General features: G+C 43.0%; 1 protein-coding gene across 1 annotated transcript in view; it reads left to right on the forward strand.

Annotated features, from left to right (window-relative positions):
- The window catches only part of LOC142558348 (uncharacterized), an 89042-nt gene extending 73469 nt beyond the window's left edge, over positions 1-15573 (forward strand). The window contains exon 8 of the mRNA XM_075670492.1: positions 1871-15573. Coding sequence (XP_075526607.1) covers positions 1871-1917 — 47 coding nt within the window. The 3' untranslated portion in view covers positions 1918-15573. The remainder of the gene's footprint in view (positions 1-1870) is intronic.
- Positions 15574-16397: the final 824 nt, after the last annotated feature.

A 16397-nucleotide genomic window follows, 5' to 3' on the forward strand; every position in this document is an offset into this window, starting at 1 on the left:
ACAGGTTTGCACAAGTCTGAGTGCGCTAGCCTGAGGTTTGTTCAATTTAGGGAGAGGGGGTGGATATGTCCTCCTTGCTAGTCGATGATGGGAAACAATTTCATCGAAAGTACATAATGGATCTTTGTGGGTGTTGACCTCGTTCCGAGCCCGGCTACTCGTGACAGCGCGGTACGTGAAATCACGCACTCTCCGGTGGGCCTGCTCGTTGGCATTACATCCAAGCGGGTTAATTGAGCTATCTAGATGGGTTGGGAACCACGAGATATAGTATCCTCCTTCGCTGCTCTCCCTAGTCCTTTGAAGTGCTTTAATCAAAATACTGTTTGCCTGTTCAGATACGAGAGCGGACGAGAAGGATCTAACCGCCACGCACGAGTCCGAGAAGACGATAGCGGGAACTTTTGAGCTGTAAAATGCCAGAGCGATCACTGCTTCCTCCGCCACATGGGCAAACTTCATACAAACAGAGGCTGCATTGACCAGGTTGCCTCCCGCGTCTACCACCCAAACAGTGGACTTATCCCCACTGTCATATCTGGCAGCATCGACAAAGAGGGCATCTAGTTTCTGCTGATTGATCTTAAGCATGGACTTGGCTCTTGCGAATCTTCTACCCTCGTTATGCACTGGGTGGATGTTTCGCGGGACGGGGTCAACCATGATGCCACTTCTGGTTTCCCGAGTCAAGCTAACTTTGGTCGCCGGTTCATGTCTGGGTTGGATTCCCGCTTCTTCTAAAATCTTGATCCCTGGCTTAGTGGATGAAAGTCTCATTACTTGAGCTACAGTGTGAGCTTCTATTAGCTCATCGATGGTTTTATGGAATCCTAGCTCCAGCAGCTTCTCAGTGCACTAAGAGGGCACTAAAAGGCATGCATTCGTTTTTTTTTTTTTTTTTTTTTTTTGCTGTCCAATTTTTCAGATGTTTTCATGGCCCCTAGGGAATATGAAAAATCAGACATTGACTTTAGCTGCATATATGCCAACTTTTCTTATTTATCACAATGTGCCCTATCTTTAAAGCTTGTTTACGATTGTTGTAATTTTAGAATTTGTTATTCGCGTTTAGTTCAAGACAAAACTAATTTCAGAAGATTCAATAGAGTTACTGAATGGGGTTTCAAAGCGATCAATTATTCTGACTTATCTGCAGCTGCTTCACCAACTTCAACAGCTAATGCATCATGGTTGCGGGCATTTATGAATAAACTTCACAAAAATTCTTATTTTCCTTTGGCACATAGCATTATAACTGCGAATCTTTAATAAACTGCTAACATGTTAGTAATCATACAAATTTCTTTATGTTTCATCAATTTTCTTATCTTTTTGTTTCAGCTGTAGCATCTTTTTAATTCTGAGGTTTGCAGGTCTGTAGCTGGTTGTGCAAAAGTAATAGCTGTGATTAGCATAGACATATGCATGTGTTGCATAGTTAATTAAATAGTGATAGTATGGTCAGTGTGCAGCGTGTGCAACTGGGGTAGCAGCATGATATGTTATGTAGTGATTGTGGTGTTAAAGTGTTATGTTTTGGAGCTGAAAACAAACAGCAGTCGTTCTTCTGTTGTGCTTTAGTTAGACTGTAGCTGATGTTGTAGACTCATAGGCAGCAGTAGTATACTATATCATAATGTCGTATAACTCACTGATGACTGAGACAGGAACGGTGAAACGGATGTCAGCAGATAATAATAAAATGGTAGGATCTCATAATGTTAAAGCATCACAGTCACAACTGTAATCTATATTTGCTAATGGAGATTGACTTGTTTTCTGTCTCTAGTGCCTCTTTAATGCTTCTCATATCTATCACGTGAAGGCCGAATGTGCTGAAATATTTCTGAGTGCCCTAAAATTCTTACAGGTGGCCGTTCGGGGACCAGCACTTCAAGCAAACCGGAGAGTGACTAGGAAGGATAGTCTGGCCAGGTGAACTGTTAATTTGGGTGTGGCAGTTTCGGTGAATGTCTCGTTTGTGCACTTGCCTTCCGCAACTTCTGAACTGCTCGTCGGAGGAGTCATTTCTGTCAGAGATGCTTTGTACATGCCGTTCCAAGATCAAGTTACCAATGCAACTGCGAAGCGAGAAGGATTGGTGAGAGAGTCTGCCTGGAAACATTTGTTGAAAAAACAACTTTCGGTATTTTGCTGTTGGTGTGCTTTGAAATCAAACTACGTGGGAGAGACATTTTGTGCTTACCTCAACTGTAACATTCTCTCGCATCACATGATGCCCTTTTGAAACACTAAGGGTTTGTTGAAGAGCAGTCATTGTACAGGGTGGTTTACTCTTAAATGAAATGCTGTTGTTAGTTTTCAATTTGAAGTTGTTTCAATTTATTTTGGACAACCATTGCCCAAGAAGTCGGGGCTTAAGGCAGGCCTGGTGTGGTCCCGGGCCCCTGTCAGTCAGCCCTCATGTGAAAGACAACTAGAAATAGTCAAAGTGACATTTAAACCAGAAGTGACACATACGGCAATGGTGTAGCTACAAATGCTCTTAGCAGCCTATATTTGTGAGGAAGACCAGACGACAAATGTTTCATTAATACATGTTTGCTTAATGTATTATATGTGCTGCTTTATTACTCAAATAATGATAATGCTGAAGCTTTATGGAACTGAATAATTCTGAGGTGTTTGCATTAAGAGTAGAGGACCCTGTACATTGGTGCAGACTATGCTTTGGTTAATGAACAGAGATCTGCATATCAGTTGTAACACCCAGGAATGAAGCAACGTCGCAGAGTTGGCCACCCTTTATCATCTGTAACCTTTTTGTAGCAGTGAAGAACCTCAGTCTGTAGAACATGTCAAGTTAGCGAAATGTTTGTTCCCATAACATTTTTCCTTCGATTTTTATGGATTTAGTGTAATTAGACATGCATTACCTTTGGAACCTTGCAAAACGATGTGAGGTGTGCTTTGGCCAGGCAAGTTTCAGGCTCTTGATGGAGGCAGCTTTTAATGCAGCATGTGTGATAATTAGCTGTAGAATTCTTATTCCTGGAATGGTTGCATTTCCTATCTTTGTGCTGCTTCTGCACTGTATTTGAAAGTGTATGGCCTGTACATAGCTTGCTCTCCCAGTTACAGTTCTTCGAAAAGAAAGAAAAATTATATAGACCATACAGATAACGGCATACTGCAATGTTTTCATTGTTGGCATGAAGCCGAGCTTCAGACAAAATTTCGCTCCGTATTTTCTGTTGCCATTTCTTTCACTGCTGCTTTAATTTTTCATGCTGTGTGGTTCCAGAGCATTGCACAGTGCATGTACGCAGAAATTTTGACTTTGGGGGCTGTTTCTTGGCAATGCAAAGCACATTTCAAGTGAAGCTACGCTTGAGGGTGAAATTGTGTGTACCTTTAACCTTTGCTTTGTAATTATTCTTTCATTTTATCCATTAAAAGAGCCCTGAACCACTTTTCTTTCAAGCCTCAAAAACACCTTGAGGGAGAGGGAGAGAGAAGGAAGGAAGAAAAGGCAGGGAGGTTAACCACACTGAGTCTAGTTTGCTATCCTACATGTGGGGAGGGGAATGGGGGAGTGAAAGAAAGAGAAAACATGAGTCTATATAGCGCTTTCACATGCACAAAGTTAGGTGCAGGATGTCTACAGTCGGGCACTCAAGTTTGTTGCCTTCGGGTAGGGAAGAAGCGCTCGAATTGCTTTCTGGGCTAATGAACTGCGAGGCCAGGCTCCCAAGATCTTTGCTTCTATGAATGGCCTATCGTCCAGTCTATTCAAGGCACACTGAAGAGTCTGACATTGGCTAACCACCTTGGAATAAGTATGGTGCCTCCCTGGAATATATTAACAAAATAATTTTTTTTGAAAAAACCTAGTACGAGCACAGATACTTTGAGTGCAATATTCATCTTCCTCATTCCCCTTCAGCGACATCCATTCTGAAGGAGTGGGGTGGTGCCAGTTGTGGCACCCCGCCTATGACATTATGGTGAGAGGGCTTGTCACGGCACCCCACAGTGGCCGAGATATTTACGCTATGTAGAAGATGCAACTGTGGTGCATGGCAGGGGTGCAGTGCCCACTCGTGCTTGTGTACTTCAGTCTGGCCATGCTATGTGGTGCAGACGGACTTTGCCTTGCACAGATAGTAGGCAAATCCAGATTGCGCATATTGAAGCATTGTCAATTGCTCAATACAAAACAAGTCAAGAGCAGCCAGGAGTGAGCACGAGCTGGTGTGTGACCCTTGTAGATGCTAACCACCCTTTCTCACGGGGTACAGCAGGGTAATTACGTGTGGTCTGGGGCTTAAGGCTTGTGTCATTGGAGGCTAGTTTGGTGTTCGAGACGAATCGCAATTAGTGAGATCCAATGGCTATGACACCAATAAGCAGTGTGGGATAAGTGTCATATTCCTGCATGACAACAATGACATGACTACATGCAAGTTGCCAGCAGCTTCAAAGCGGGTGAGAAGGCCTGCATTTGAAAAGAGAGTGTTTGAGAAGGAGGTAACTTCGTGCTTCATTTGGGAACTTCACGTTGCACTCAAAACTGCAAAATTTCACTGAGATGTTCACAGCACGCTATGCTATCTGCAGAATGTGCATTTTCACTGACAGAGGGGTGGTTTAAGGCTCCTTTAAAGGGGTCATGCAGTGCCGTTTATGACATTTGTGAGTTGCAGGGCTGGGCATTGATGAAAAAGTTTTACTAAAGTAACTGGAATAATCTGAAGTAAATAATTGAATAACTCGATTTGTGAATTTACATACAGTTTATGTACATATGGTACTGACACTTCTTTTGTACCTAAATTGAATTAGAACCAAACTGAAATCTTGACATATTTATTTTGATATCATATCAGTGGCACCTTGCTTGAGTGGACATGGGTCTAGCATATAAATCTCATGTTGGCACAGTCACAAGTCCAGCTGCACTGAGGGTATTACTTGTCCATTTGTCTTGTGCAGTGGGCATGAACGACTTTTGCTTCGGGAAACATGCAGGCACTGTCTTATATGCATTTTGTGATCGAGAAAAGTGGACTGCAAGACAACAATTTCTGTAGCTCAATTGGTAGAGCATCACATGTGTAATGCGAGAGACATGGGATTGTTTCCCACTGATGGCAAGTTGTCTTTCCATCCACTTTCATTCCTGTTTTCTTATTATTTAAATTAAACTTCGACATTTTCCTTACCTTCATTATCTGTTGCCTTCATGTAGTTGGAATATTGCAGCTCAATCTGTCGTTCTCCTTTTTCGCAGTTAAACAAAGCATGCGGCAGTGTGGGTGCCAGCGCTCGCCTGATTTTGCTCGCATGAACTCAAGCAATAAAATACAGTTAAAAAAACTAATCACAGGTAGATTACTAACTGATTGTTCTAAAGGCTATTCGACCAATCACCTAATTCTATAGGGGCGTGTCTGGTAAGAAAGGGCATCTCCATAGGAATCTTTTCAAACAAAAGGTACAGTGATCCGTCGTTATAATGAAACCGCTTGACTCGGATCATCACTTTGTTCAAAATTTCTCACTGTCCTGACCCAAGCACATACATTTTAAGCTGATTTACTCAAATGAAACCAATAAGCTGCTCCTCGTCCAGCGAACTGTCAAGGCGCATATGCACACTCATAGCAGCGCTTGGCACTTTTCGCGCTGCATGAAGCATTTCGCACCAGGCAAGTGAGAAATCCTCTTTGTCGCCAGCTATGTCATTGCACTGCCTGCACACCCTTTTTTTCCATGCTGCACCCGTGTGTAATCAGCGGCGAGCAGTTGCGCACTTACGGCAGCACTCAGCGCCTTTCGCGCCTAGACCCTTTAAATAAACTAAAGGTGGCGACATTCCTTCTTTCCTGGTGTTGCCTCACTGCTTGCTCTCTGTTTGTTCTTTTTGATCTTTTTTGAGCACGCCGATCGTCACAATAGCTGAATCCACGATCACTGCGATTGCGAGGCTGCACTCCACGATCAAGAGCAAACCGTCATGGGGCCACCGCAAATGAGAACAAAATGCCAAGGAAATGAAAGGTGCCGCTGGCAGCGCACAGATGCTCGCATGCTTGTTTCTGCAAAAACGGCACGAGCGCAATCATGCGACCCCACTCCACCAACAGGAAGATGCTGATAAGCCCCAGAACTCCTTACCTGCCCTCACTCGCCGGCTTGGGCGGCAAGATCAAAGAATGTCCCTACCTCTAGTTTTATACAGGGTGCTTATTTGCACTGCGAAAGTGAATGACCCTCTCCGTCAGCACGGCTTTTTTCTCCATGCTGCGCCCGTATCAGCGGAGAGAGGTGGTGCCACGGTGCCATGGAAGCGGTGTGGAACGGAACGGGTAAACGTTGCTTCGCACCATCTTTCGCATGCCCTGCATGCTCAAAGTCACCCGAAGCAAGACCCTATTGGCTCCCTCCTGCAGCTTGCTCAAAGGAGCCAACCATAACCCAGAAATTCGCACCTTTGTGCCGATCGCTCGCATCAATTTGACCGTTCAATGAAATCGTGCAAATGTTGTTACCGTCGTCGTCGTCTTGCTGCTGTCATTACACACATGCATTGTCGCCATAATTCCAGTTCAGTGTACTCGCATCGCACACACAAATACTGGAAGAAATACTGGATTTACACAACCACATGGGTCAAACTGGTTACGTGTTGTGGAACACTAAACAATGCTACACAGCCAGCTGTCTGTGAAATGCATTGCATAATGTTTATTCACACTGTGTGGGATCTGCACAATTTTGTGGGCGAATGTCTTTTATTGAATTGTGATAGCTCATGCTGGGTCATACAATTATATTAAACATGAACATTACCAGGCAGTCGCTATAGTTGGAGGGAACATGACAAGGGGTACTCACTGTGTGTAAGTTTTAGTTGTGTATATATATATATATATATATATATATATATATTCTTCAGGTGATTTTGCACTATTCAGATAGTAAAGATTAATGAGCAATGTATTAAGGGTTAACATAGATTAAGAAACAGATCTTGGCCTAAGAATTACAGTTAAACCTTGATGTAACGAGCTTCAATATAATGAAATTCTCGATATAACAAAGTATTTAACTTTTCATAACCTCTTCTTCATAGAACGTCATGTATTTAGAATCTCAATATACTGAAGTGTCCTTGTATGCAATTTCAACATAACAGAATTTCTCCTCCACTGCAAACGAATGTAGAGACAGCAAATGGAAACCTCTGCAGACACAGATGGGCAAATGATTGAATTCCAAGCGACTGCTTGCCAATGCACCTCTCAAATTGCGCGCAGTGTGGCAAGAGCTACCGCCAAAGTGGATTTCTGGCACACATCTCGGCCGCGGCTGCACATGGCTGCAAGCGTGGCTGAGCACATACGCAGCCGCACATACGCAGCCGCACATGGTTTTAGAGGTAATCTGCCATGTGCAGAAAGAGTGGCCATGCTGAGATGGCGTCTTCCCGCGCGTGTAATATTGGAGGTTGCATAATGTCGAGTTTCGGTGACTCGTTGAAGCAAGAGGCAGATGAAGTGTTCACTCCATGCGTCCGGCGCTTTTCTAATAGCGTTGTCTCAGTGTGAGCAATGCTATCAACCACGGGGGCAGAGTGCATGCGAAAGTATGGCTGGCTTCACTTAAAGGGGCTCTGAACAACTTTTTATCGAAGTGGAGAAAGGCATTTGAATTGAAAATAGGCTATTTCATAAATACTTTGCCACAACAAATAGTTCAGCGTGGTCAGAAGAAATGTAATTATTGGCAATCAAACACAGCCTCCGCTGTGCTCCCATTCCTTCTTCAATGCCTTTCACTGCGAAGGCTACAGTGCACTGGGGTGTGCCTACAACGCTCTGCCTTCCAAATGTCACCATGTCGCACAGTTAAAGTTTAATTTTGGATGTTAACATAGACTCCACAACTTCTGCCTTTGGGACCTGTGACACACTAAACATAAGCCAAACACAGTTGTCTTCAGCAAGCCACAGTGCACTTAGCCAGTAGACTCGTGGCGGCACCCCACGGCGGCCGTGATATCTACGCATTGTAGCCGACTTCAGCTTGATTTTAGCTATCGGCTTATAGCAGCTGTCTAAGGCAATGATGAAATAAAGCTTCCAATGACGAAATAAAGTGTCCAGAGAGAGCGAGGACAGGGCCTTCTGTTGTTGAAAAGAGAGCATTTGGGAGAAAGGTGACCTCGCGATCCACTTGCGAGCTTCACGCACCGTGTGCGACAGCGAAACTTTGGTGAGATGTTCACAGCAGCGTATGCAACCCACGGACTATGTTATTTCATCAAGCCCAAGGGGTGGTTCAGGGCCCCCTTATAGGGTCCCTCACCAGGCCACATAGCAAATTTCGGGTATATGCTGGGAGTTATGTGTCCTCTAGCGAGCGTTCTGCCACAAAAATTTTAAAAATTGGTTCATTAATAGCTGAGATCGAAATATTTCAGTGCTGCGAACCCTTGATTTCAGGAGGCAAGCATCACTGTCAAGAGAGACATTCTCTCCACTTGCTCTGTCTAGCCTCAGCAAGTGAAATTCCTTTCCTGCGTTCTCCCATACCGGACCTCGAGGATTGCATGATGTATACGTCGCAGGCCCCGCCTTCATTTCCTTTTTCTCTCCTCGCTTTCTTGTTGCGCAGTGCACTTCCGCTGACGGTGTCATGTGTGAGCTGTTGCAATTGTCTCGTTTCACTCAGCGCACGATTTTGTGCACTGTGCACGAGGACACCTGACTAGCAGCTAAGTCAGTGATACATGAATACTGAGGCATACGCAAGCAGATCACAGAGCATGATGCCGTGCTGGAACACAGTAAAAAATGACATAGTTTTGGTGTCCGTGCAAGCATATGCACTACATGGGAATGAGCAGACGAAACAGAAGTGCATCTCTCTTGCTGCAGTCTGGTAAAACAAGAACATGCAGACATTCGGTTTGTGTGTTTTATTATATCCAAACAATAATTTGTCTATGGAACCAACAGATTACACAAAAAACAGTTGTTGCCTTGAATAATTCTCAATGTCATGTGTCACTACGAGTGAAGTCACAGTGCGAACGCATGTACGTAGGCACAAGAGCACATATACGTCACCCTCCGCCTTGGAGCATGTCGCCTCTGAGGAGAGGGGCAAATGGCTTTCAGTTTGAAATTTCAGCTCTTTGCATGTCACATAGCAATGTAATACTTAGCAGACACGATTGTCAGCATGCTTTGTATGCAGCGCGTTTGTCAGCCCAAAATGGCCAGGCCTGGTGAGGGGCACTTTAATTCGTACTGCCAATGTGAAGATATCGTCGACATGGCATGAAACTGTATCATTCGTCGCAGACTCCTAAATTCATCAAAATGAATTGTTTTCTCATTCAAACTTGCTTTTTCAATTGCTCGTCGGATAATTCGGGAAATTGTGCAGCACCCTTCCATGCAAGAAAAATCGATCGACGACTGTGCTTATTTGAATAAAAGGTCGAATTTCAATAGAAATAAATTTCGATATAACAAGCAAATTGCACATTTTACCTACATCGTTATATTGAGGTTTAACTGTACTTATTTAAGCAGCCACAACCATGTTTCAGGCCATGCCGTATTCAAGGCAAGCTGAGACACCCATATTCCAGTATTTCTATGGAGGCACTATCTATTATTAGGAAATTTGCATAGCTGGTGGTGTCAGATTTCCTTCTATGTAATAATATAGGAAACTTTGCTGCCATAGTATTGGTGTAGCAGTATCATTCTTCGCCACTAGATGGCACCACAGTCATCTCACTGATAAGGTTCTTCCTCTTTTGTTTTTGCCAAAGGCATTGCTTAGTTGTGATGTTTATTACTTTATGAGGGTGGTTAAAAATGTAGAGACAGGTGTTTTGAAAACACGAAGGTAAGGCGTTCATGACAGTATAGTCTAGCTTTCAAGCAAGTCTATTTTAGAGACCTTATTTACAGTTTCTTTGTGTGTGTGTGTGTGTGTGTGTGTGTGTGTGTGTGTGTGTGTGTGTGTGTGTGTGTGTGTGTGTGTGTGTGTGTGTGTGTGTGTGTGTGTGTGTGTGTGTGTAAAGTTGGAGGCATTTTTGTAATCTCATTGGCTTCTTTTAAAGGGGCCCTGAAAGACATTTTTAACATAGTAAGAAAACATTGTCGATATGTAGAAGAGGCTTCTGTAAACATGTGAGCCAAATATTACTGCATTGCATGCAGCAGTGAATTTATCATCTTGTGTCAAAAAGAGTCGGAAATCTCTAGCTCTTCCCTTCACAATGTCGTCATCGCAAGCACTGAAGCCCCTTAAAGGGCTCACAGGACCCACAGCAAAATTTGGTTATACACTGGAAGTTGTGGCGTGTCCTCTAGGGAGCGTTCTGGCACAAAAATGTTTCAAATTGGCTCATTAATAGCCAAGATAGAAATATTTCAGTGCCGCGAACCCATGATTTCAGGAGGCGAGCTTCTCTGCATAGCAAGGCACTCTCTCCACTCACCCCGTCTAGCCTCCGCTAGCGCAATTCCTTCCCTGCGTTCTCCCATACCGAACCTCGAGGATCGCGTGACGCATACGTCACGGGCCCCGCTCTCATTTTTTTTTCTCCTCGCTTTTTTTTTTCCGGCGCTGCGCACGAGCTGTTGCGACTGTCTGGTTTTGCGCAGCGCACAATTTTGCGCACTGTGCACAAGGACACATGACTAGCAGTGTAATTCAGTGCTACATGAATACCGTGGCAGAAAGAAGCGGATCACAGAACATTATCACGCGCTGGAACGCGGTAGAAAATGGCGTAGTTTTGGTACCTGCACACGTGACGGCACGACTGTGCTAACAAGTGAACGAAGCGGAAGTACATCTCTCTTGCTTCAGTGCGAAGTAAAACAAAAAGCATGCAGATATTTCGTTTGTGTGTTTTATTATTTCTCTAAACTTCAATTCATTACTTCAAGCAACAGATCACATAAATAACAGATGGCACCTCGAATAAATATCGAAGTCACATGTCACCACGAGTGACGTCACAGTGTGAACTCATGTACATAGGCACACTAGCACATGTATGCCATCCTCCGGCTTGGAGCACGGCGGCCGTGAGGAGGAAGGAAAACGGCATTTGATTTGAAATTTCAGATCTTTCCACGGCACACAGTGACGTAATACTTTCCAGACACGATCGTTGTCCCGCAATGTACGCTCAGCGCTTGTCAGCTCGAAATGGCCAGACCTGGTGAGGAGCCCTTTAAGAACTGTTGGCTGACTTCGTGATCATGAGAACATTCTCAGGAGGGCTATTGCTAATTTGGAGTAAATAAATGAAAAATATGTATGTCTGCAAATCTCCAAAAGACAGAAAAAGCATTTTGTCTTTGCATTGCCAGTCTACACATAATAGCTGTGTAGAGAAAAAAGAGAGAGAAAGCTACTCATCGGTGCGATAACTGCATCTAACTCCATTTAAATGAGCTGAGCAAAGTTTTTTGGCACAAGTTTCGTAAACCGGACTGCTTTAATAGTAAGGCTGTTGCAGGATTATAAAAGTGTTTCAGCGCCTTTCAAGGTAAAGACATATTGCTTCACCATAATACAGAGGCTTCATGCCCACACATTAGTGGCATTGATTTGGTTCAGCTTAGTTTGCTTGTTGAGATTCATACACTCCTGCACTGTGGAGTTCTTTTCCCACAACATCTCAAAATAAGTGTCAGTTCTTCAATCAAATCATCATATTTTTTTCTTTTCTATTGGAATCTTAGAAGAAAGTTCATCTGCCACATGTTAACAGGGTGGTTGCGTTAATATGCAGGTCAAGCATGGCAACCGCAATTTATTGAAATTTTTCTTTAACAAAGCCATCAGCTGCCATCTGCCGTTTTTTTTTTCTTTTTTAGGCTATGTACAATGTACAGTAATGGGACACTCTAAGTGGGAACACCAGGTTAGCTCATTGTCATTGATTGCAGGCAAGATATTGTACGGAAGCCTGCAGACTTTGTATTTATAGATGCCTGACATATGCTTCATACAAGATGCTTTCTCCCATTAAAGTAGGAAATTGTTAGTGTTGTGTCTGCTTTATTACAAATTAGGCATTCCGTCACAGAGTGAACTACAGTGGAATTGTGATAAATGGAAATCGCTTAAACGAAGCTGCCTCTTAAACGAAACACCATCCTCATTGTTGGTTGGTTTTGTATTCATGCAATTGTATTCCTCTTTGTCTCTCAGTAAATGGAACTTGTGATAAACGGAACCAATTTCCCTGGTCCTTTGAGGTTCTGTTTAAAGAGAGTCCACTGTATACTGTAGACGATGTATGTTGATGTGTGTGAAAAGTTGTTGGACAGCTGCATTATTTGTCAGACACTGTATCAACAGTTGTTTATTGCTTATGTACTCTGAGTATTTATGGGCATTTGGTTATAACAGCACTTTGCTCAAGGCTTAATTAAGCGCATGAGATGTCGTTGCATGCAGGCAGAACGAAGTAGAGAAGTCCCAATATTTTATGAATGTTATTTGCTCTGTACGTTCCCGAAATTTTATACTAGGTTTTCTGACCATACTAATGACAGCATCCATTGGTCGCAATGCCTCCTGCCCCTTTTCCTGGGTCTCGAGCTTTTCACTTTTCATCAATGCAAGCCTGAAACGTATATTCAGTGGTGAGAGCAATTTCTTTCCCAAAAAGCTATTTGTAATGCAAAGAATTTCACCTTGAGCCTCTTTTAGCATCAGTGCCCTCTTAGTTCTCTTCTGAGGGGAGAAGCAATAATAAAGCGAAAAAAATTCCTCCAGAACCCATCTCTCGATAAATCTCAGTGGTAATGCGATTAGCAGTGAAACAATGTAGCAATACACTATGCTGCCACCGCTGAAATGCTTCATGCCCGAGACACGCATGCAGCTGGGTTCTTCTCCCTATCTTCTTTTTGGACAAACTGTGCCATATATGGGCATCAATGTGAAGTATGTGCATAGCGCGTGTCTGAATAAATGGTCAGACAAGATTGTCTGAATATATGTGACATGGGTTACATTTCACACAGCACCAGGGAAAATTTAAAGGATTTTTCTCGTCATTGAAGGGCAGCACCTACCTACTGTCCCATGCTCAGTGACCTGTGTTGGTCCAGCGGTTGGTTTCGAACCCGGTCCCCTTAGCACGGGAGCCTGATGCTCTACGCATTAGGCCATGGACTCTCCAGTGACCCAAGTTGGCTGGAAAACGGTTCGAGATATCATGGGAAGTGCTTGAAGTATCCCAATAATGTTAATTGCATTAAAAGCTTGTTGCAAAAGCAATTTATAAAGAAATAAAGACAATTTGTTCCACTCTGCAGCTTTCTCGTGGCTTTTCACAGTTCCTTTTTTTACTTAGTGCATCTGAAAGAAAGCTTGCTTGTAGCTGAGGATGTTGTTTTGTATATTCAAGGTGCTCTAACGTAATATCACTCTGTAAGAAGCTATAAACACTTGCATTTCTTTTTTTTCGTAAAAGCCGTTACGAACCCTGCAAAAGTGAGGCTGCCACTTGTGTTGTCGCTGTGATGTGCCACTGATGTGTTGTTTTCTGCTCTGAAACATTCCGAAATTATGTCTGTTGCCAAGCTCTCTTCGCTCTACAATCTCTGGCACCCGATGGAGCAGCAAGTGCACCAAGATTGCTTCGTGCCCACGGTTTTTTCATTTGTGCGAAAGAAACGGCACAAGCTAGAGAACCCTGCGGGAAACTGTCTCGGTGTGACTGCCGAGATGCAGGTGTGAAAAGAACAACATGCATATACTGTGCACATTGACCACCACAGAATGCAGTTCATTTCGTCGCCTGTCAGTGTTGCCAGACTGCTGTACTGCTCAGCTGTGACATAAAAAAATTGGAACGCAAACTTTACACCGCGCCGAATGGGCTTTATATTTTGTCAGTTTGCTGCGGAATGCATGCAGTTTAACATGCAATGCATAATTGAAGCTAGAAAAATTGGTGTCGGCACTTTTCTCACTTCATAGCACAATTGCCCGTACAGCAAACACTCATTGTAATGAAGTCATCAAAACAGAACACGGGCTTCGTTATGAACAGCACTTTGTTACAAGAGGCCCAGAAACAGCTATAGTAACGAAACAAGCACACTGTAACAGCACAGAAGCTTGTAAAATGTACATCGACGCAAAGCGACACTTGATAGCTACTGTGACTGTATTTTGCGAGATTCTTTGTTCACCAGAATGGGTGGGGGAGGACGTTTTGCATCATCGCATTTGCATATTATTTTTTTTTTCTTTGAGTGGCAGCTTATTGATATCCATGAAAACAAAAGCACTTGAATCAGTGCATTATGCCACTATTAGATTACCTATGGGGCATATGCTTCGGGATAACAAAGAAACTCCAGTTGAAGCTAATGGCTGCTCAATGAGCTATGTAGCAAATAACAATAGGCATAACTTTAAGAGTCAGGAGGATGGCGACGTGAACTAGTAAACTTGTGTAGCTTTTTTTCTAGTTTACATTACGAGGAGGAAATGTAGTTGTGCAGGGCATGTAATGCATAGAGCAGATAACCGGGGGTCTATTAGAGTTTTGGACTATAGGCACAACCACATGGTACATGCAATGTGTTGATACAAGACACCATGACAACACAGCAGCACTTGTGTGGTGGGGGTCTACCTTTAGTGCTAGTGCAGTTTTCACATTGAAAAGTTAACGATGAACACCTGTCATCTTGCTCATTTCACCCTATTTCCCAGGACTGCTTATTTGTTGTGGGGCAATCCCGACTGAGGCAGCCGCATTCGAATGGGAGTGGAATGCGAAAATGCTCTTTTATCTTGTGTTGGATGCACATTAAATAACCCCTGGTGGTCAAAATTAATTAATGCCTTATAGTTAGATCATGGTTCTGGCATATGAAACTTTAGAATTTTTTAGAGTTACTATTCAAGCAAAATTTAGTACAAATGCAATGGAAGTGGGCTTAACGTTATGCTGGTAGCTTCATCTTAGCTGCACCATGTGGTCTTGGCAAAAGTAGAGCTGGTTGAAATAAATGACTGGGCACTAAGTCAATTGCACGCATGCATATGGCTGGAAGTTAAACGTGGGCTGCTGCGACGCTCATCTAGTATCAGTGTCACTCAAAAAATCCAGGCTTCACACTGTTATGGTTCGAGAAGAGCTCCCCGAGACATGACTTTGAGAATGTACTGTAATAAGGCATTCTTGTGGTCTTTACTTGTCAGTAGAATTAATATAGTAGATGATACAGAGGGGTACAACTAATTATTATGCATAGTATTTTTCTTATTTTTTTTTCTGTTTTCTTTCTGGCAGCTTTGTGTTATTGCAAGAGTGTTCAGTGATGAGCTGTTTATTGTCATGCAAACGTCCCGATTTTTGTTCTTTTCTCTTTCTCTCTCTCTCTTTTGTTGCTTTTTGCCTTGCAAAGAGATCCATGTGAATGCTTTTTCTTGAGAAGTTTAATCCTTTCTGGAAGGTTTCATTGATATGTGAACAATTGTCTGCATGGTGGTGATTGTCTGCATTGTCTGGTGATAAATAAACAGCACAATTTCTGACTTTTGCTCCAGTTACATTTTTTGATGCACTTCCTGTAATTTAACATAAACATGCTTCCTACAGCTACCGTGAGTTTGCTGAAAATGACTTCAATGACTCAACAGTTTGGGCACTCATCATACTAAATGTCTTCTTTCCTGATAACAATTATGCTATGCTGGTTGACACAGTTGTGTGGTTGTATAAATGCCATCGATGTTAAATGCATTGAATTAGCTGAGTCAGTTCAAGCTCATTGACAGCAAACACAATCAGATCGTGAACCTGCTGCTTGATGAAAAAGGAAACAATATTATTAAGAAATATGGTCTTGCAAAACAGAGGGTTCGAAGTGTGCGTGCAAGATTTGTTCCATTTACCACGTTTACCCGTTAAAGCTAGTGTGCAGAAATAGTGCCAATGCACTCATCCACACTTTCTTGAGTTTAGCAGAAGTATTGAATGAATGCACTTTGGACATTGTGCAGAAGGGGGAGAAGAGTGGGAACATGTTCCTTCTGTATCTAGACCACGATGCTTCAAATGCGGGCAGAACATTGCAGGAACATTGAAAGGTGTGAGGAACATTACACACTGGTGCAGATGCTATGCGGTTATAAGTCTCCTGTGCATCACAGAATCTGCACAATTGGCTTCAGTGCTGATATTCACCTGTGCAGCACGATGGTCTCCACATGGCTACAACGGCTGCATGCATCAACATGTGAGTAAGGGCATTTCATACTCAAATGGTCCTGTAGGCTATGCATATCTTGCAGATGTTTGTTCCTGTTTAGCTGATGGTCCCCATATGGCTACAACACTTGCATACATCAACATGTAA

Source organism: Dermacentor variabilis, chromosome 9, assembly GCF_050947875.1.
Source record: "Dermacentor variabilis isolate Ectoservices chromosome 9, ASM5094787v1, whole genome shotgun sequence".
Classification (NCBI taxonomy): Eukaryota; Metazoa; Arthropoda; class Arachnida; order Ixodida; family Ixodidae; genus Dermacentor; species Dermacentor variabilis.